At 50.9% G+C, this 19,662-nt stretch overlaps 1 protein-coding gene across 3 annotated transcripts in view; it reads right to left on the bottom strand.

Annotated features, from left to right (window-relative positions):
• Positions 1-19,662, bottom strand: part of ARHGEF18 (Rho/Rac guanine nucleotide exchange factor 18) — a 54,227-nt gene that overhangs the window by 29,154 nt on the left and 5,411 nt on the right. For 2 of the 3 annotated variants that reach the window (XM_068920428.1, XM_009678142.2), the window contains exons 2-10: positions 14,066-14,202; positions 13,039-13,538; positions 11,210-11,420; positions 10,032-10,146; positions 9,063-9,120; positions 8,791-8,835; positions 8,299-8,379; positions 7,785-7,890; positions 7,084-7,258 (exon numbers count right to left, since the gene is read on the bottom strand). In XM_068920428.1, coding sequence (XP_068776529.1) covers positions 7,084-7,258; positions 7,785-7,890; positions 8,299-8,379; positions 8,791-8,835; positions 9,063-9,120; positions 10,032-10,146; positions 11,210-11,420; positions 13,039-13,538; positions 14,066-14,202 — 1,428 coding nt within the window. Of the gene's footprint in view, positions 1-7,083; positions 7,259-7,784; positions 7,891-8,298; positions 8,380-8,790; positions 8,836-9,062; positions 9,121-10,031; positions 10,147-11,209; positions 11,421-13,038; positions 13,539-14,065; positions 14,203-19,465; positions 19,609-19,662 lie in introns of those variants that run through there. The other variant, XM_009678135.2, reaches the window with a different exon arrangement.

Below are 19,662 nucleotides of genomic sequence, written 5' to 3'. Positions count from 1 at the left end.
GCAGCAAATCCAAATACAGTACCAGAAACACTTAGAAAGCTATTTTAGTTATGAATCAGTCCATGCTTCTCACCATGTCCCCCAAAAATCTGTCACTGCTTCCAGCTCCCTTTGAGGATTTCCTTTCTAGCACATACAAGCATTTCAGCTAAGCCTACAATCTATCATCATCTCCCTCTCATTTCTGTATTGGGGAATATGTCAGTATTGGGGAGTACTTCAAATGGATCAGTCATCACAATTGTGGGGAAGTACCAGCATGCAATTTCCACCAATTTATCTCCAACGTATTCAAAGTCCTTTTATGCGCACCTTGGACATTCCTCACCGCTGCAGCCTCAGCACTAGTAGTACAGGTAACCGAGAAGATAAGACACAGGATTTTTTTTTTTTTTTTGCCCCAAGAATAAGGATGCTGAGACTCAAGCCATGGGGTAAAAAGAACCAGATACACATGATGCTAGATCAATTCCCTTCCATAATTCACATAGTAGTATTTCAGTTCCTTCTCTAGCTCCTAAGACAGGTCTCTAAGTCTCTGAGATAAAGACTGGCTCTTCACAGGCTATGTCTTGTCTCCCAGATTAAGCCTTGAAACGCTAACGCTGGAATGGCTTTAACTTATGCAGAACTTATCATGAAAGGGAAGAGATAAACCAAGTGCTCTGGCCAAAATCTCGATTTCCTTCACGTTTTCGAAGGAGGCAGGTGTTGTGTAACTCGCCGGCGCGGAGCGCGGCGGGACGTTGCTAGGCGGCACCGGCCGGCTGACACGCTCCCCCCACAGCCGGCAGGTCCCCGCTGGAAACCCCGCGGGCATCAGCGCGAGGCCTGCGCAGCCCCGGGAGCGGCGCTGCCCCCAGCCGCCTCCCCGCTCCCGGGGCCGGCCGGACACCGGGTCGAGGCCTCTCGGGGCTCTGCCCTACGGGGGAGAGGGGACCTAGCGCCGAGAGGGCCCGCTAAGGCCGGGAGGGGGTGCCGCCCCGGGGAGCCGCAGGCCGAGGCTCGGGGCGCGGCGGGCGCGCTGACACCCCGGTCTCTTACCGGACTCCCCGGGGAGCCGCCGGTTGCACTCTCGGTCCCGGGAGCCGCCGCTACAGCAACAGGAAACGCCCCCGTGTCCCGGAAGCAAAAAGCCACCGAGGGCGCGCGCCGCGCCTGCGCCGCCGCGCGGAGGGGAAGAGAGGGGAGGGCAGGGGGCGGTGCCCCCCCCCCAGCCCGCGCGCGACCACCCCCCCCCTCAGCCCGCGCTTTCTCCTCAGCGAGCGCGCGACCCCCCCCCCAGCCCGCGCTTTCTCCTCAGCGAGCGCGCGACCCCCCCCCTCAGCCCGCACTTTCTCCTCAGCGAACGCGCGACCCCCCCCCTCAGCCCGCGCTTTCTCCTCAGCGAGCGCGCGACCCCCCCCCCCCCCCTCAGCCCGCGCTTTCTCCTCAGCCCGCTCCCGGCCCACAGCGGAGACCAACAGCGTCTCCCTGCCAAGGGGAGCAGGCTGCCCCCCGCCCCGAGCTAGGAGAACCAGCTCCGACCACTCCCCCTTCCCCTGGGCGCAGAGGTAAACATCCCGCACCACGGGGGCTTTCCAGGGGACCTGCCTTCTCTCAGTGCCTGGCCGCGGAGGGAACAAAGACTAAACAGGCCCCTGATGGATGAGATGTAGCATCCCGAGTGACAGCTTTAACGGGGTAGTTCATGGGTTTGCGCACCGCCAGGGATTTACGCTAAATACTGACTTCATCATTAAAAGCCCAGGGTGATTTGCCGTTCACTAGGGGCTGAGCTGAAGTGTTTGCAGTTGCTGCTGCCAAGGCGAGGTTAGGGCGCTCTGCGTGCACTTCCTGGCCACCCTGGGGCTGCTAGTGCCCACAGCCCGCTTGGGCCTTCGCACATGGCCCCTGTGCAGACATACAGTGAAAGAAAAGGGCCTATGGCTTTACTTTTAGCAGATTTTATACATCAACTCATACAACTGAATTGCTTGCCAAAAACAAAACCTTTTCTGGACACCAGTAAGGCCTGCAGTTTGCCCTGGTACTAGCACCTGGCCGTTACAGAGCTCTCGGTGTGGGAAGAGGAAAAATTCGAGGAGCCCATCGCCTACCCTTACCTCCTTATCTCTGAATCACTCTGGGGACTCATGATACTGATCTCCATTGCAAGTTTGTCCTATTTTGATTCATGCGCATTCATGCTATTATCCGCATTCCTGGCAAGCTTGAAAATGCAACACACACATTTAGAAAACAAACTTCTCTCTCAAAATCCACCCTACAACTTTCCTGCACCGCTTTGAAAGAACCTGACAGCAGTTGGGCTGGAAACGTGCTGAAATCACAGACCCTCATGGGACCAATATTCTCTCTTGATTCCGTGTTGTGACCTGTTCCACCAATGGTTTTTTGGGTTTTCTTTTTTTTCCATCTTATATTGCAAGCTTTTCAGAAATGCTCTTGTTCTGCTTCCGTACAGGACTAAGTACAATGAAGTCCTAGGCCTTTATTGGAGCCTCTCAGCACTGAAGTAATACAAAGAAATAATCACTACATGAAGCAATTTGAGGGTAAACAGCTGGCTGTCATTTAGTGACAGATTAATCCTTAGACACTTCACACTTTGTGCTTCACTATGATATACAAGTAAAGCACTGCAGATTGCCCAACTGCAGTTTTCACAGAGAGAACATCCTGTGCTTGTATGGCTGGCCTCAGGGCATCTCCACAAAAATCAGTATAAAATCTGGCACAGCAACCAACACAAATACTCTGTAGCTTAGAGCTAAGGTTTGGGTCACAGCGAGGAGTATAGCACCCACTTTCTAATTCTGTTTAATTATCTATAATAATAAAACACTTCTTACTGAATTAGCAGCAGATAGATTAACATCAAATCAGCTTACGCATTTGTCAGGCCCAGTGTGTAAGATCCTGAGGTTTTATAAGGGAAGGCACAGAGCAGCTTGGAAACGTTCCAAGCAAAGGCAGTACCGCCCAGATAGGAGAAGAAAGTGAAAAGCGGAAAATGAGAAGGACTCAGAATATGTTTTGCAGCTTCCTTCTCTAAACCCTGTAGGGTTGCAATGACTAGTAGGGCCAGCTGTTTGTCAGCAGATTCACAGTTCAGTCAGTGCTTCCTCTGAAACCAATATGACAGACCACTTTCACAGTTGCTTTACATCCTGCTTTGCTGGCTTATAACAGCATTAGCCCATAGTCTCCCCGGATTTGCCTGTTTTATTTGGACTTCTGTCAGTAATCATTTATTCCAAGTGGGACTTCCAGTCCATTTATCACTGTCATCATGTTACAGCAGCCAAACCTCTTTCCCCAGAATAGAAGCTTTTTGGCAGTTGTGTCTCCTTCCAGAAATGTAAGTTTCAGGTTGCCTGCTGCTTTTTAGATTTCTCTGGACTCTGGGTGGGCTAGCAGCCGAAATTTCATGACAGAAAATCAGGCGAGTCCTCCTTATTGTAGGCCAAGCCTACCCTTCTCATATTAGCTGCACTGGAACAGTGCAGCACATATTGGTGCGGCACTGGAAATGCTAAAAGGAAAAGTGTGCAAACAAAACTGCAAAGTGAGAGGTGAATTTCATGCACTACATCTCAAGTACAGACCAAGCGATATTTTGGCCCATTTCCTTTACAGATGAAAACAGCACAAGCGAAAGATGTTTGCCTGACAAATGCAGAGACCCATGTCCTCCCTTTACCCGCAGAACTGTTAGAAGAAAGGAAGCAGTTCTGCAAACCTCTTTCACAATATGTCTTAAATAAGTCATGGAGACTGTATGTTAGAACCATTTGTTATAAATTAGCCTGTTGACTGAAACAGCCAGCAAGGGTCAGCCTAGGACAGGTGGGCAGTCTGATGGCAATCACAGCCAGCCCTCCAGCCTGCATTATTCATGAACATTCAGTAAACCAAGCGCCTTCTCTTAAAGAAAAGGAATTTGTCTGAAACTGGCCAAATGCTTTAGTTGCAACTACGTTAACTTTTGAAGACGATGGTCTATCTGAGCAACCTAAGGGGGCCACAGCTGCATCTTTCCCATAAAGTAATAGACATGTAGCTCTCAACTAAAGATGTAGAGGACCCACCTCTACCCCAGCGCTCAAGCTCAGGTCACTAGAAGGGAAGCAATCCTTCTGTCATACATATTCAACGGCATATCCTTGGCTCCCCTCCACAGCACAGCCTGTTTGGAGAGCTCTCCTCCTGTCAGGGCTTTCCTGGGATTCATCTAACTCCTGTTGCATAAACTCTGGAAGCATGTTTATAAGAAAGGATTAATTTAGGCACAGAACCTTTTCCACCCTTGACAGCAAAGGCTCAAAAAGAGCTTTCTCCATTTCCAGGTGAACAATAAACCAAGAGGCTCACAGTTCAAAGTTTATGTAACAGTGAAGTTTGGGTGGCCACTGTTGTTGGGATCCCAGTTACCACAAGCATTCCTCTTTGTTTTTCATCCCTGCCAGACTCTTAACATCGCATCTGTAAGACTCTGAAACTGGAGCTGCAGAAACTGTCCTGCATTCATATTCCAGACACACAGCAGACTCCTTACCTCCCACGCCGGGAGGCTTTGTACTGCTAGATGTCCACAGTGCGAGGCCACACCATGAGGTGGGAGAGGGAAGCAATTGTGCCATGTACAGAGTTACCCAGGCTGCTGACCTTCTTCACAGCATTTATGTCTCTAGCAGACACACTTATGTCTCTAGCAGAATTATAATTTTTTGCTCTGAATTAAGAGCACAACTCCTCCTACTGTTACTTTCTCAAATAAGAGCAGCTTTTATTCCTCTGTTTCATCGCAATCATGGTATCCACCCGACTTTGTGTCCACGGGACAGCAAAAAGACCTAAGGCTTCCTAGCCATTCCCCCATTCTTCCTCCCTCTGGTTTCAACTCATCCCTCTCTTCTTTACCGTTTTCTTTAGATGAGCCTATTTTGTCTTCTACCACGTGGTGGTGCTGCAGTTAAAAATACCATGGAGATAACAAATAAACAACAGCACCTGACCATGAGGCAGGCAGAGAGCTGGCTTCAGGCCAAAGCATATAGATGGTGAAGTGTGAATTCATTATGAGAAAACAAGAGGAGCAGCCAAATATTCTTAGACGCTGGCAACAACCACAGCTCAGACTGAAACCTGGCAGAGCAGCTCTCACTTCAGAAAAGTAGTCATGTCACCCTGGCTGAGCTGTGGCCCAAAATCTTCCTTTTCAAGAGCCCTATCAGGGACTTGCCAGGAGACAGTGCACCACTCCTAGCTGCAATAGCAGGAGCTAGCAATATCAACCATCAACTCTGGTGCCCAGAAGGATCTTGCAAAGGTTTCAGCATTCAGCCCAGCATAATCCAAACACAGGCACTAACAGACTAGCAGCTGTCCGACAACAGGTCCCAATCCAGATCTGACCGCAGATAGGCCAATAATTTTAACAAACATGTCAGAGCTCTGCCCTCGCTCAGCCTCAGTTCAAGCCACCACAAAGGAAGCCTATTAAAACAAGCTCTCCAGCCCAGCCACCTACATTAGCCTAGGCAGCATAATCCCCACATACCCAGAAAGCCAAAGGAGATGTCACAGAGTCCCAAAGACATCCGGTTCTTCAGTCACCTTGGAGTTTTTCTCCTGACTGTCATTAAGACCCAGAAACACAGATTCCTCACAGCAGGGCTAAGAGCCAAGGAAAAGATTACTCCAACTTACACCCAACTCCTCACACATCTATAATGGACAACGATGTGCTGAGCCATGTTCCCATTTAGACACATCTCTAGTTCCCCCTCCTTGCCCTCTGGACCGCTGATCTCTAAAGCGGCTGTTCAGAGAAGCATCACTCATGCCATCCTGGGCAATCGGCCTCAGAGCTTCCAGGACCATGCAGAGCATGGCTCCAAGCTCTTGGTGCACTCGGGATCAAAGCCTACCTGCATCCTCTCAGATTCAGATACTCTTTGTAAAGCAGCATGCTGTGCTGCAAGCAGGGCCTCTGCTATGAGGTTCCTTGGAAAGCAAGAGTAAGGCCTTGGCATAACTCTGCCTCCTCTTGCAGTTCTCTCTAAACATCCACAAAGCACTTGCTCTCACTCAGCTCCCTGCTATTGTTTGCTCCAACACCTGCAAAACATTCACTAACAGCTAGGCCTGTGATCCTTTTAAATTTCCCTTCAGCTGCCCTGAAAGGAAAACATGCTCCTCAAAATGCATGTCCAAGGGCAGCCAGTTCTCTTCTGCCCCAGGAAGATTTTACTGACCTTAAGAGCCTCTGAGAGTCTCCTGCTTGAGAGTGAGCATTGCTTGAGGATACAGGATAGAGAAAGAGAGCAAGTCTCTCATTTCCAAAAGATTTATTTTGCACACAGACAATGCCTCTGGAAAGAAAATGTTCTTCAGTGCCCTGAGTGCCTGCTCCAAAGAGCAGAGGCAGGGTTTGCCCATCAGCCAAGGCCATGCAGCAAGGCCTGCGTGTCCCCTGCATGCCAAGCGAATGTAATGGGAGGACAGAGTCCCACGCACCAGCAAAGGAGCAGCTGCCATTCCTGTGCACTACTTAGATCTGCAGAGCAACAATCTCATCCTTGCAGGTCCTGGGAGGTGCCATTTGACTTTTGGATTAGCTAATAAAGCTTTGGGTGCTTTAGGAATCCTTGTGCCCATTCACAGAGCAGGTGCAGAGCTGACAAATCACTGTGTCTGAGAAAAAAAAAAAAGCCTAAAAGATCCAGCTTCACTCAGGCAGCAAGGATAGGTGCTTGGGCAAAGCAGAACTTTGTGAAAAAAAATTATTAAAGGAAGAGTTGACCCAGAACCCTCCTTTTGGGAATAGGGCAGGAAATGGTCAGGTGGCCAAAGATAATGAGAATGAAGTAAAACCAGGCATGATTTAGAGATCATTTAGCCTATCTGGAGAACAGCCAAGCAGGTTGGTGGGGTACAGTCAAGCCAGGCAGAAAAGTGAAGCAATCCATGAGGCTGGTTTAGGCAAGGGTATGGCCAGCCTGGCCCAGACAGGGGGCTTGGGAAGCAGGTTACAGCCAGGCTGGGTCAGAGGCAGACAGTGACAGCCATACTCACTCAGGCACTGCAGACCACTTTTATTCATAAGAGGTTTGGCACACAATGAGCAGCTGGTGCAACTGGAGAAAACCCCTGGCACAAGCTGGTGCCCATTGATCTCTTTCCACCTCTCTTTTGGCTCCTTTGGCTCTTTCTCCTTGTCTTTCTCTTTTGGCTGCTCTTTGTTCTTACCCTGGAGGGAGAGAAAACACAGCTCCATTACAGGCCTTGCACTCCCCACACATTCCTTTCCCCATCAGTAGAAATGAGCATGCAGAGAGCTGGCCCATAGCAAGTACAATGGGCCTCTTAGTGCCTGGGCCTTTGGGATTCAAGTGACTTTCCCAAATGCCTTCCTAAAGAATTGGGACAGTCCCTTTAGGCTAGGGCCATGTGTGATGAAGGGCAGGACATGGCATTGCAGCACACCTGCACCTCTGCTGGCTCTCCTTGCCACAGTGCACCCACCCAGCAGTCACACAGCTAAAGCATCCTGGGGCAGCCCTTGCAGGGCAGCTGGAACTTGCCCATAAACAAGGTGGGCTGAAAATCAGGTATCAGTTTGTCCAGTGCATAATACTAGGGGTCACAATACATCTGCTGACCAGTATAGAGGCCACATCCATCCAAAAGCAATCCAGCTAGCCTCTTAGGTCAGCTCGTGTTTTCTGCTTGGAGAATTCAGCAACCCCCTTGCAGATTCAGCATCTCTCCCTTACCTTATCCTTCTGCCAAGACCCGGTGACTCGGCTCCGCAGGGAACTCAGACGTCGCATCACCTTTGTGCTTCTCTCTGCTTTGTCAGCCTTTCCACTGTCCTCATTTCTGAAACAAGCCCCCAAAAATCTTAACTATGGGGAAGTTAAATGGGCAAGCACAGTTCTCAGAGAGATCACTCATGGAGTTCACCTGGCGCATTACTTTAGGACCCCATCTCTGACTTTTCCATCCCCCAGCAGATCAAGTTCAGCATCAATCGGGTCTTTCATGAGGAAATTTGCAAATAAGGAGCTGAGCTTTCAAATTATCTGTGCAAGTTCTGGCTGCCTCTATGTTTTTGCTCAGTGCCATACACAACGGGGGCCCCAGTTCTGGCTGAACCACTGCAGATTCCAGTGTCCTGCACACAGTATTAGCAGGGCAGTAGAGCTTAGATGGAGAGGGACTAGAAATCAGAATCCGCTCAGGGAACACAAAGCATCTGCATTACTGCTCAACTCCGCACTCACTTACTCATTAGACAGGAACTCAAACCACGTGAGGTTCTGCTGGGAAGCATCACTGCTTTCTTTCACACATGCTCTCTGCTTCGCCCTGTGCAGGAAGAAGACATCAGATACGCAGCACGAAACACAAGAGCAGAACTTGTGGGTCAGCCGAAAGGTCCATCTTCAGAGAATGGGCAGTCACATGTGTTTAGAGTTACAGAACAGGCAAGTAAAGTGCTACTTCCCCTTGCAATCTCACCCTAATTTCAGGAACACTGGAAGAATACAGTGATTCTGGTGTCCTAGAGATTTGTCCTCAGAGGACCAAGTGTCATTTGCCAGATGGGTCCCAGGCAGGCCCATGACCTCCACCCCCTGGTGAAGGGATGTTAGGTCACAGGCTCGGAGAGGAAGCATCAGTATTTCCGTGCGCTCTCCAAAATGGGTCTGTGCAAGAGGGAAAGCTCTGTTCCTATGCCATCCCTAGTTACCAGTTCCCTCTCCCAGAGGCACTCACCCATGATACTGTTTCAGTTCCTGAAGTACCTGCTGGACAATTAGTCTACCAAGGAGAAGGCAAAAGAAAAATGAGAGATTAGAAAATTTCCTTGCAAAGGCATTTTCCACCCCATGAAGCATCAGATGCTGGTTCATGACCAACTATTCAGCCCTGCCCCAGCATGGAATGGGATCTCCCTTATGATTTGGATGCTGGATCTCCAGTAGCTCAGATGCACTCAGGAATCTCAGCCATCTCAACACGGCCATTCCAGGACTGACAATACCTACACATGGTCTGGGGACACATGGTCCTTCTCCAGCATCTCCAGAGCAGGGGGTTCAATACCTGAAACACAAAACACTCTCAGCAGGGGAGGTTCTGGTTTGCCTTTGCAGAGCATCATATTTCAAGCTATGCAATTAGACCCTGTTAATCCTGCTAGGTTCAAACTCTGCCTTTGATGGGGAGAGAGAAGTGCTGAGCGAAGGAAAGGTTGCATCGCTTTTCTGTGTTATCCCTCCCTTCTCCAGTCCGTTTCACTGTAACTTCTGAGCATCCTGCTTGCAACCAGAGGGTAGGAGGTAATACCATCACAGACACCCTCCCCATGCCAGCCAGCTTCCACGCTTGGCTACCCCTCCACTCACTTCCCAGGCTGTGCTCTAAACAACTCTACATTTTGCCCCAGGGCAGTCCTTACACGTGGGAGAGGTTAATAGAGTCCAGCAGTACAGAGATGGCCAAAGTTAAGTTTGCATCAGTTGTGATGGCTGTGGTGCTGATAGGCCATCTGGGAGCTGGGCTCTCAGATGAGCTGAGTCCTATCATCATGTATTGCATCAGAGGCTGCAATAAGAGCTGGAGCTAAAGAAAAATCTTCTGAGCAGGGATTTCTCTTTTCTCAGACTCATAAGCCCTCCTAAGGAGGGCATTTAAACCCAGTCAGATAAGATGATGCATTTTGTTCCTAGGATACCATCTTTGCCTTGTGTGAGTAGGGAATGACCAATGCACCAGCCACAGACAGGTTATATGGCAATGTGTCTCTGGAGCCAGGCATGGCTGCACTTAGACTACACACTTAGCCTAGAGCAGACTCAAAGTTAGCTTGACTTTGTTTCAGATGCTCCTGGGACCATGTGGAAAGGAAGGGCAGAGGATGGCTAGGCTTTCAGAGGCTACATCTCTAGTTTTGTATCTTCTTAATCACAAAAAATTTGAATTCACTTAATGCCATAGATTTAGTATATACCAACCTTCCACGGCTGGAAGAGGAGTGTTGAAACTGCAAGATATCTGAGGGGAGGCAACCTTGTCGCAGGCTGATGGGACAGACTTTGACCTCAATCTCTTCCCATTGCTGCCATATTCCTGGAGAAGTAAAAGGTCATGGATATCTTTGGTCCTTTGTGCACCAAGGGAACCGCCATCAGTGGCACAGCGTGGCTGGTGAAGCGCAAGGCAGGGAACAGGGCTCCCATCTCTGGTTAATTGCCAGCGACCATCCCTGGCTTCCCACAGCCTCCTAGCCTGAGTGCCCTGTCCTGGGAGCCCTGGGCAGAGTATTCCCTCACTGCAGGGCTGATAGCTGTGGCATCATCCACAGCCGTAGCAGGGCCCAGGATTAGTCCAAGGCCCAAGAGATGGATCCTGTCACCAGTTCTGCCCCAGAGTCTCAGTGGGGAACCAGTGAGGCAGCTGCCACAAAAAAAAAAAAAAAACAAAAACAAATATAGAGGAAAACCACTAGGAACAGGCTGACTCCTCGCCCCTTCCCTCTCTTGTTTTGTCAGGGTTATGATGACAGGAGCCTGTAAAGCCCGTCTGTGGGGCTTTAGGCGTGGGCTCCAGGGCAGGCTGGAGCAGGTATGTGCTACTGTGACGTTTATTGTCTTGTGGTTGACACCTCCTTAGGTACTTCCCACTTCTTACTTGTGCCTTTAAGACACATTGCACTGCTATGCAATTCTCCCTTTAATATGAATTGAATCCAAAGAATTTCCCTGGAAAAGCAAAGGATGAAAGTGTGTGTGTTTGTGTGTGGGGAGGGTGGGTGTGGGGGGGGGTCAAATTGCTGCCTTAACTACCTGACAGAGGATAACAGAGAAGATGGAGGCAGACTCTTCTCAGGGGAGCACAGTGACAGGAAAAAAGGCAACACGCACAAGTTGCCACAAGGCAAATTCCAACTAGATATAAGAGAAAAGAGAGCTGTGTATCAGCCAGCCCTCAGGGCCTTTATCCTGCAAGAGGGGACGGTTTGTCCTAGAGCAGAGAAAGCTCATCTTTGCTGAGATTCCTGACAACACCCTGGCATACCTGGTTTGGTGCTGACATCTGAGGAATCCAGCCCGCAGCTGACACCTGCGCATGTTGCTTTCCACATCCCCAGCTTGCCCTGCTGCCAATATGCACACAGCCCTCAAACACTCACCGCCTCCTCAAAGCTGGGGCTGACCGCGAGGTTCGGGCGCAATGGCTCTATCTCCACTTTGATCACCGTGCCGCCCCCGCTGCGGCTCCAGGCTTCCAGGTCCCCCCTGGGCAGCTGAAGGGACACGAGAGGCTGCGGGCAGGACAGGCTTCCCTTCGCCACATCCTCCTGCTCTGGGTCACTGCCCATCTCTGTGGCATCCAGGCTGAACCTAATTCAGGAAAGAGGCACAAGCCAGCTTAGCAAGCCAGTCCCATTGCGCCATGCAATGCCCTGGCCTTGGACAGACAGGCCTGAGGAGCTCATGCAATCAAGACAAGGCAGGGTCACCACAGCAGGCACGTGGAAAGGGAAACATCAAGAAGCATCAGCCCAGACACCAAGTCCTGGGCCTGTTAAAAGCAGCTGCTCTGGCTGCTGTCAGCAGGTCCACCCAGGGATGTTTAGTGCCCGACAGCTCCTGCTGATCTCTTAGCAACCCCTGAGACTGTGCAGCCACCCCAACAGCAGCCTGCCTCGCCTGCGTGAGTGCTGCTGCCCTGGTAGCTGCAATGCCAGGAAAGTTCCTCTGGACATTTAGAAATAGCATATGTTGTTGTTTATCAAATCACCGTAGTGGCATCATGTCATAAATCCTGTCCCCACCATGGCCTAGCTTCAAGGAAGGAAAAAGAAATCCTTTTCTGGGAAATGAGGGGCAGAACAGCCCTCCCAATTAACCATGGTTTCCTGAACACCAAGTGCTGTCACAGTGCCAACAGCATAGGAGCAAAATGATGGATAGGGCTCAGTGGAAAATCTTACTCTCCCCAGTGGATTCTGTCTGCAGATCACTGTCACTTCACTCCTGCTGCCAGAGACAGGCTTCAGGAAGTATTTGCTTAGGGGACAGCAGGGCATATTCCCCTTCCCTGGCCCCACACTTGCACGTGCTTAATCACCCAGCCAGGGGACCGAGTAAATCCCTGACGCTCTGACGGCTGCTCTATGCCGCCATTGCTCACGTGCCTGTCGTACAGTATAAACTGTGACTGATCTGCAGCACATGGAACAACAATAGGTCTGAGAACCGAAGCCTGAGCTTGATAAAGAGTGGTCAAGATTTCAGGCTGAGATAATTTGAGGGCACATTATAAGAAGGAAAGATAAAAATAGTCATTAATGGCTTACACCCAGCTCCCAGCCAGCAGCAAGATCAATAGTTTGTCAGGAGGGAAAGCACACATGCAAAAACCTGGAGCCTGAGGCCTTCACGTGACAGGAGCACAGTGCGACAACAGTGCCAGGCCTGGAAACCAGCGCCAGCCAGAGCTCAGCGATGCCGCAAAAGACATTTTCTTCTGCAGCCTCGTGGAGGACAAAGGGAAGGAGGACAGTGCTGCGATTGCAGGCACAGACTCCACCAAGCCAGCTCACTGACAAGAAGGAAAAACTGGTGTGACAGAGCTGTCTTCATCCCTCTGGAGTGGGCAAAGTTGCATCTGAGCCAGGGTATAGAGGACATCAGGGCAGCTGATACTGTTCAATGAATGGTTCCCACTAGGCAGAGATATGCTCTCCCGAGATGAGAGATCCTCCTTCTGGCCCCAAAAGCAGGAAAAAAGGGTCTTCCTGTTGCCAAGAAGACATAAAAGCCTCTTGCTGCCCTAGCGTCTGTTCCTCCACATCCCACCCAACATGAGCTGTAGGCTTCCAGCTGTGCTGGCAGATGCTGACCAGGGAGGGAGACCACCCAGCAGCAGCCATTGCTTGGGGCAGTGCGATTGCTCCAGCCTCACACAACATCATTGTACTGTATATATCAGATACTGCTCCCACGCCTGCTTTACCTGCGCTTGCAGTCCAGGGGTGATACAGGGCTCTCCCAGCTGTGTCTCCGTGAGGTAGACATGGACCTCACAAGCGTGGGGAAGGTCTCCTCAGCCTCCTGCAGCTCCAGCACTTCGCCTGGCTCTGCAGGACACTCAGAGGTGCCAGTTCCCTCTTGTGGCACTGCTGTGCAGGAGGAAACACGGTCTCTGTTCAGAAAGTGGCAGTCGGCCTCCCCGTAACGTACCGAGCAGGAGACAGGATTGGAAAAAGCAACATCCACAGACATTTTACTTAAAACCTCTGGTCTCTCTTCCAATAAGCGAAAGGCAGATACAGCTTGGGGTGCTTGTTCTGGCTGTGATGCAGTCTCTGGTGCTGTGCTGGTAATTGGCAGGCTCAGAAATCCCAGATCTCTGTAATACTCCGTGCCATGGAGAGCAGAGTCTGAGAGGAGATCCTCCGTGCTGCTGTGCAAATCGGCCGTTGGGACGTCCAGCTCTGTGGAAGACGAGTCCTCCTGCAAAGGGAGCAACAGCTTAGCATGGCATGAGCACGCAAATCCCTTACAGCCATCTCAAAGGCGTTGCATATATCCTGCAAAGGGGGCACTTCCCTTCAGGGCCATACCTGTTTTCCTTTCGTGTCTTGTGGCAAACAGCCCACCTGCAGCGAGCCAGGCCCAGCCTGCAGCTTGGTTTCTCACACCAGGCTTTGTAACATCCTACTGCACCTCACAGTCAGACTGTCCCAGCCCCACTTGCTCAGCTTGCTAGAGGGGACTGTGGATATTGCCCGAGGTCTCTCTGTGCCCTGTTCCCACTAATGTCAAGTAGCGTTATGTTATCACAGAGCTATGATTTTTTCTAGCAACAGGAACCTTGTATACAACCTTGTATTCCTTCCAGCCCATGATAGTCTGTATTTGTACCTCTTTTCCCCATCCTTATACCATCCACAGACCCCTCAGGATATGGTGCTGCCCACCCATTTTGCTGACCCTGGCTCCTGCCTCACACTGGTAGCGGAACAAAACAGGACACTTGCCTTTTCTTCTGCCATGCTAGGGAAGAAGATGTCATTCTCAGCGATCAGGGATGGGAGGAAGTTTTTTGGGTTGTGATACTCTGAGGCAGCAACGCTGTGGTCAGTGAATTCCCGTAAGCATGGCTTGCCCTCAGACCCTGCAAGAGAGAGAAGGTCACAGCATGTGACCAGGCAGCCTGAAGGGGTGTGAAATCAGTCACACACAGAGAGCTGACATCTGGTGGCACTGAAACGCTCCACGTGGCCTTCTGCTCCCTCGCAGACAGCCAGCACAGGAAGTATCAGGACCTTGGCAGCCTTGATCCTCTGGGAACATGACGCAGGAGTCCCCTAACAGCAGAAACCTCATCCTTTGAGCCACAGCCTGTGCAAGGACAGAGACTAGACTTGCAATGTCCCAGCCAGACACCTGTAGCACTTCCTGTGCTACAGAGGCTGTTTCTGTAGTAAAACAGAAGAGTTAAGGACATTATGACTGCTGACATTTAGATCATGGACCTTTAAAGCAGCAGGAATCTCTGAAAAAGAAATATTATCAGTGATTTTATTCTCATCTTTAAAGAATAAAGGATGCCACTGGGAGGCAAGATCGGAGACACATTAATGACTCCAGGCAACACTGAGCATTTGGAGCAGTAGGGGAAGCACAAAATGCGCCTGGTACCAGGTTGCTGTGATACACGTGGATTTTCCCCGCACGGGAGCGTTAAGCAAGTGTGAGCCTGAGTGCGCGTACACCATCTGATAACTCATTGAGAAACAAAAACAAGGTCTGGACGTACTTCATGGTACAATATATCGTCCAGCTGACTAAAGCACATTCCTATGTAACGAGGCACACCGTAAGCGTTAGCTATGATCTCTAAACCATCGCATGACTCACAGAGACCTTTTATTCCTTTGAGATACATACAGCTAAGGCAAAAAGAAAAAAGCCTGGTTGCTGGCTGAAGCACCATGGTGGATGCCTGAAGATGCAGAGAACAATAGCAAGAGACTGTAAGAGGCTGTATCTACCCAATGGGAAAAAGTTGTAAGAAACTACTAGAAACCCATAATATTCCAGGAAAGTCAAGGATAAAAACATTAATATGAGTAAAACATAGTTCAAAACACACTCTTGGAAACACTACATCCTGCTGCGGGTTTTAATGCTACACAATGCAGCCAGAAAGCCAGAAATAGCATGGTGCCAATGAGAAAAAGGCAGCAAACATGCGAGAGTTTGGAGGTTTGTTCGTTGGATCCTGCTGCACACTGCAGGTACCAGAGTTTCTGTTTTAAGGAGTGTTTGGGGTGTTTAAATATATGCGGTAATTTAATGTAAGGGGCTGTAAATAACACACTAAAGAAAACACTCTATAAAAGCACTATTTTAATGAAGGGTTTTCTAACTATAAGGGCAGTGAAAATTCGAAACAGGCTAGCTAGGAAGGTTGCGGAATTTGCTTCACAAGATATTAATTGACAGCTTCCTGCTCAACGCGTACAAACTGTCCCTGATCCACATCTATAATGCTCTATCTACAAAACTGGTAGGTGTTCAGCAAGCTATTTAACATCGCCTTTTGTTTTCCCCAGCTGTGCCTGGAATAGCTCTATTCAGCCTGTAATCAAAAATCAGTATTTTGAAGTGAATAAGCATGTTAATGAGCGCAGGATTTGACATTGAGCTTGGAATAAGCTGGGCAACCAAAGATGCCAGCAGAGAATAAAAGCCACTAAACCCCCCAGATAGGCTGGAGCAAAGCCAAGGTAGAACTGACCTCAGGGTAGCAACCCGGTGGCTGGGAAGGTCCCGTAGGGATGAAGGCAAATTCTGCTTCCCCTCATACAAGTTATCTCCAAGGAAAGAAGTAAAAGGAGATTCCCTGCCCTCATCGTGCCTTGCAGCAGGGAACTTGCCTCGTAGAAAGGAGCAGAGCCCTGAGAGGCAGCGGGGAGGGGGCTGCAGGAGCTGACAAGCGCTGCACCCTGACAGGCCAGCGCCTGGCCTGCAGGTTTAGCTAAAACAAAGAGGTATTTTCCTCTCAAGCAGGGTCACATCTGGCCTGCCAAGGCTTTGCCATGCCTGCCCAAGGCTCCAGCCTGCAGCTCTGAAGTGGATCCCTGGAACAGTCAGCAATGGCTCCTCAGAGGCCTGGAAAATATTCCCTGTGCTCTGCCTGTGCCATGCAGGGCTAAGGATTTGGACAAAACATTGGCTGCCGGCAAAAGACCCTCTCCAGCCCCACAAAACGACTTATATCCTCTGCAGGCACTTCAGACGCTCCTGTTCAACACTCGATAAATCAGGCTCGCAGCCACCCTCCAGTGAACTCTGCAGCACCAGCCGTTAGGCAGCAGCACACGGAGCGCACAGGGTTACAGCGATGGGGAGACCATTTTAGGCAATGTGTGAACACCAGACATGACAATTCAGAGCTCCCCGCATCTAATTCCCGTTCTAGCACCATGTATAGAGCCGTGCTGCCTGGACACAAGGGCAAGGGAGGTGCTGGAGGGGCTTCTGTGCAGAAGAACACTTTCAAGCTCAGGTTCTAGCAGGACGAACAAGGAAGGGTCAGCATGGAGCGCACGCAGCAGGGAGGCAGGTCTGGGGGGCTGTGAATGTCCCTGTGTCCGTGATCAAGGTGATCACCAACACACCAGCAAGAAGGGCCAGCTGGGGCCTCTTGAATCTCCTGGACTTGAACCTATCTAGAGGGACCCAAGCTCCGTCTAGCTGCTCTGCAGTGGTAAGAGTCAGGGCATCATTGCCCTCCAGCATGGCCGGACAACAGCGTTCACCTTTCTTCAGCTGAGGCTGGAGACAAGATGACAAAGTGACACTTTCAAGAACACACTCTGTTTGCTTTAGGGAAACATTAAGCAGATTAGGTACTGCAGTTGCTTAATTCGCCTCTGTCCGGGAACCATAAAAGGTTATTGCTGCAAGGAGCAGCCTCATCAGAGGAATTCCCAAGGCAGAGCTGGGGAGGAAGCGCTGCTGGCTGGTCCCGGCAGGTCCCTGCAGCTCACGAGCGGGGCTGTCCGGGGCTTTGCCAGGCCGGCTTCCTGGCAGGCAAAACATGACAAAGCTGGGCTTCTGCGTGGGGAAGAAGGAAGCAGTGACCGGCATCCACCGCATGTAACAGTCAGGAAGAGTGTCGGGGGTTTTGATGCTGTGGGGACAGTGGGCCCAGCCAACTGATCTGTTTTTTTTCCAAGGAAAAAAAACCCTCTGTCCTGCTGTAACCTGGTGCAAGACACTGGGAGCCCAACAAAGATTTAAATTCTTCCATTTCAGACTTGCAGTCCAGACCACAACTAACTGCCTGTGCCGATTTCACTCAGATGAGGCCATCACCAGCAAATGGTTACAGCAGGGGACAGCAGCCGAGCAGCTAGCGCTGGAACAAGCTCTGCCAGCCATGGATTTACTGCAGCCCTGGGAACAGCTCCTGGCCCTTCCTCACCTGCCTGCTCTGCTGATCAGCGCAGGATGCTGACGGATCCCGAGTGACCCTGGAGCCAGGCCAGCGCTGGTGGGGGAAAACGTTAGAGGAAACGTGGGGCATAAGTGCTCTCCTTGCAGGTCGCATCCTCTAAGCGTCGAACACTCCCTGCATTCCACTGTGCAAAGGCCACACCAAACACGGCAGGGCAAAGGCACCGGACAGTTCTGCTAAGTGAAACAATCCCAGGAGGAAGGGAAGATCAGAGCATCTGCGCATTTCCCAGCAACCCAGGGCAGAGACTGCCAGGAAACCACTGAGACCATCATGGACAAGAAAAAAATCATTCAGTCCCCCATGGCTGCTGCCCTAGCACCAGCCGCCCTTTACATCCTGCCTTCCAGGATGACCAGAACTATAGGATAAAAACCTCTGTAAAGCAAGCGCTAAACTTGCTGTGCCAAAATCAGAGTAAGTGCAGTTCTTGGCACAGTCTGGGCCCCAGGTCAGCGGCCGCTGGCAGCAGCGGGGATTGGCTCATGAGGCCGGGGCTGGAGGAGGGGAGAAGATAAGCTGTCCAACACTGTAACACACTGTACAGCGAGCTGCTGCCTTATCACTGTGTTTGGGGCCTGTTTTTAGGGCATGGAGGGCTGGGGGAATAAGGGATCTAGCACAGTGCAGCTGCTCCTCAGCTCTCTCTCAGCTGAAGGGTCTCAGCAGTTTGCTGACGAAGGATTTGCAGCCGCTCTGATATTCTCCAAGTCTCCAGCTAGCAGTCACGATGCAGCCCCCATCAGTGACTCTTCCGGGCACTGAGGGACAGCCAAGTGCCACGGTGCAGACAGGCAGAGCCAGAAGAGGAGCTAAACAAGACCCTACTGTTTTGTGTCCACAGTGCAAGCCCCAATGGGACAAACTGCTCATGCTGGAGGGAGAGGGTGCCATCAGGACATGCTCCCCAAAGCAGTTAGTGCTTTGGTCTCTATGAGGGTGGTTCGTTTAATATGGAAATTTGTCCAACTGAGCCTTCCCAGTGAGGCCGTAACCAGCAGGCACAGCACTAGCAGGACTGGAGGGAGTGTCTCAGACAGGGCTCAGGGGAACTGCTTGGTGCTTACCATGGGATTGGATCTCTGCATGATCCTGCTCCCTGCTCTGACTTTACCTTCCTGTGACTGTTCGGTTTGGATCTCGCTCTCCTGCATGTTCATGGAGGAGAACTGGGGGGGGGAACGAGGGAGGAAAGCGCTGGCGCATATCGAGAGCTCTAATGCCACAGTTAAACATACTCAAAAGCATCAAACTGAAGCAAGTGTTTGCAGGGAAGGACAGGAGAGGCCAGCTCCTCAGGGACTGCAAGTGTCCTGCTTCCCAGGGCTCTGACTTTGCTCTTTCAAAGTCAAGGTACTGCATACAGGAATGAGGCCACTTCACACCATTGCTAGCGTTTCCCAGCCCTGCTCAAGTTGGTGCCACACAAAGTGCCACGGTTCAGACTATACTCTGAGCACAGAGTTCTGCTTGTCGGCTCTCACTGAGGACCGGGGGAGCCTTTCCCCCAGCCTCTGCTCAAACACCAGACTCTCAGCACACAGCACAACGCTCAGTCCTCTCCAGGCAGCCTGGCACAGATAGCTGCCTGCAAAAACTGAGACCTCCAAATCACTGGCAGCAAGGAATCAAATCTATTACAAAACCAGAAGGCTGATATTTAACCCATTACCTAGCTCTTAAAAGCACTCGCAAGCCTTGAAAACAGATTAAAAGGAAGAAAAAGCATTAACCAAGACTTAGGCAGTGTCCCCCGCAGAGAGGAGCGGTGCATACCCAACGCACACGGCCCTGCCTGGGGAACCCAGTGCTCTTCGCTACCTGCTCGCCTGGGACTGGCTTTCCTGGCTGCGGGTAGCAGCCCAGCTCCCGAAACAGTCTGTCCCCCCCCACACACAGAGGCCATTACCTCGCTTAAAAGACCATCTCTTCTTCCAGCGCTTTGAGAACGACGGCCAGGAGTGGTTCAGCAGTGAGTCTGACATTTGGGAGTCCTCCAAGCCCCGTGCAAGGTATAACCCCAAGCAGAAGACGACAGCACAGAGCACAGCAGAGCTCAGCGCAGTCTAAGGCAGTGCTGCAGGCTGCAGCCCAGGGGCTGCCAAG

The sequence above is a fragment of the Struthio camelus genome, chromosome 26 (genome assembly GCF_040807025.1).
Source record: "Struthio camelus isolate bStrCam1 chromosome 26, bStrCam1.hap1, whole genome shotgun sequence".
In the NCBI taxonomy this organism is placed as follows: Eukaryota; Metazoa; Chordata; class Aves; order Struthioniformes; family Struthionidae; genus Struthio; species Struthio camelus.
This window is presented reverse-complemented; position numbering and strand designations above follow the sequence as displayed.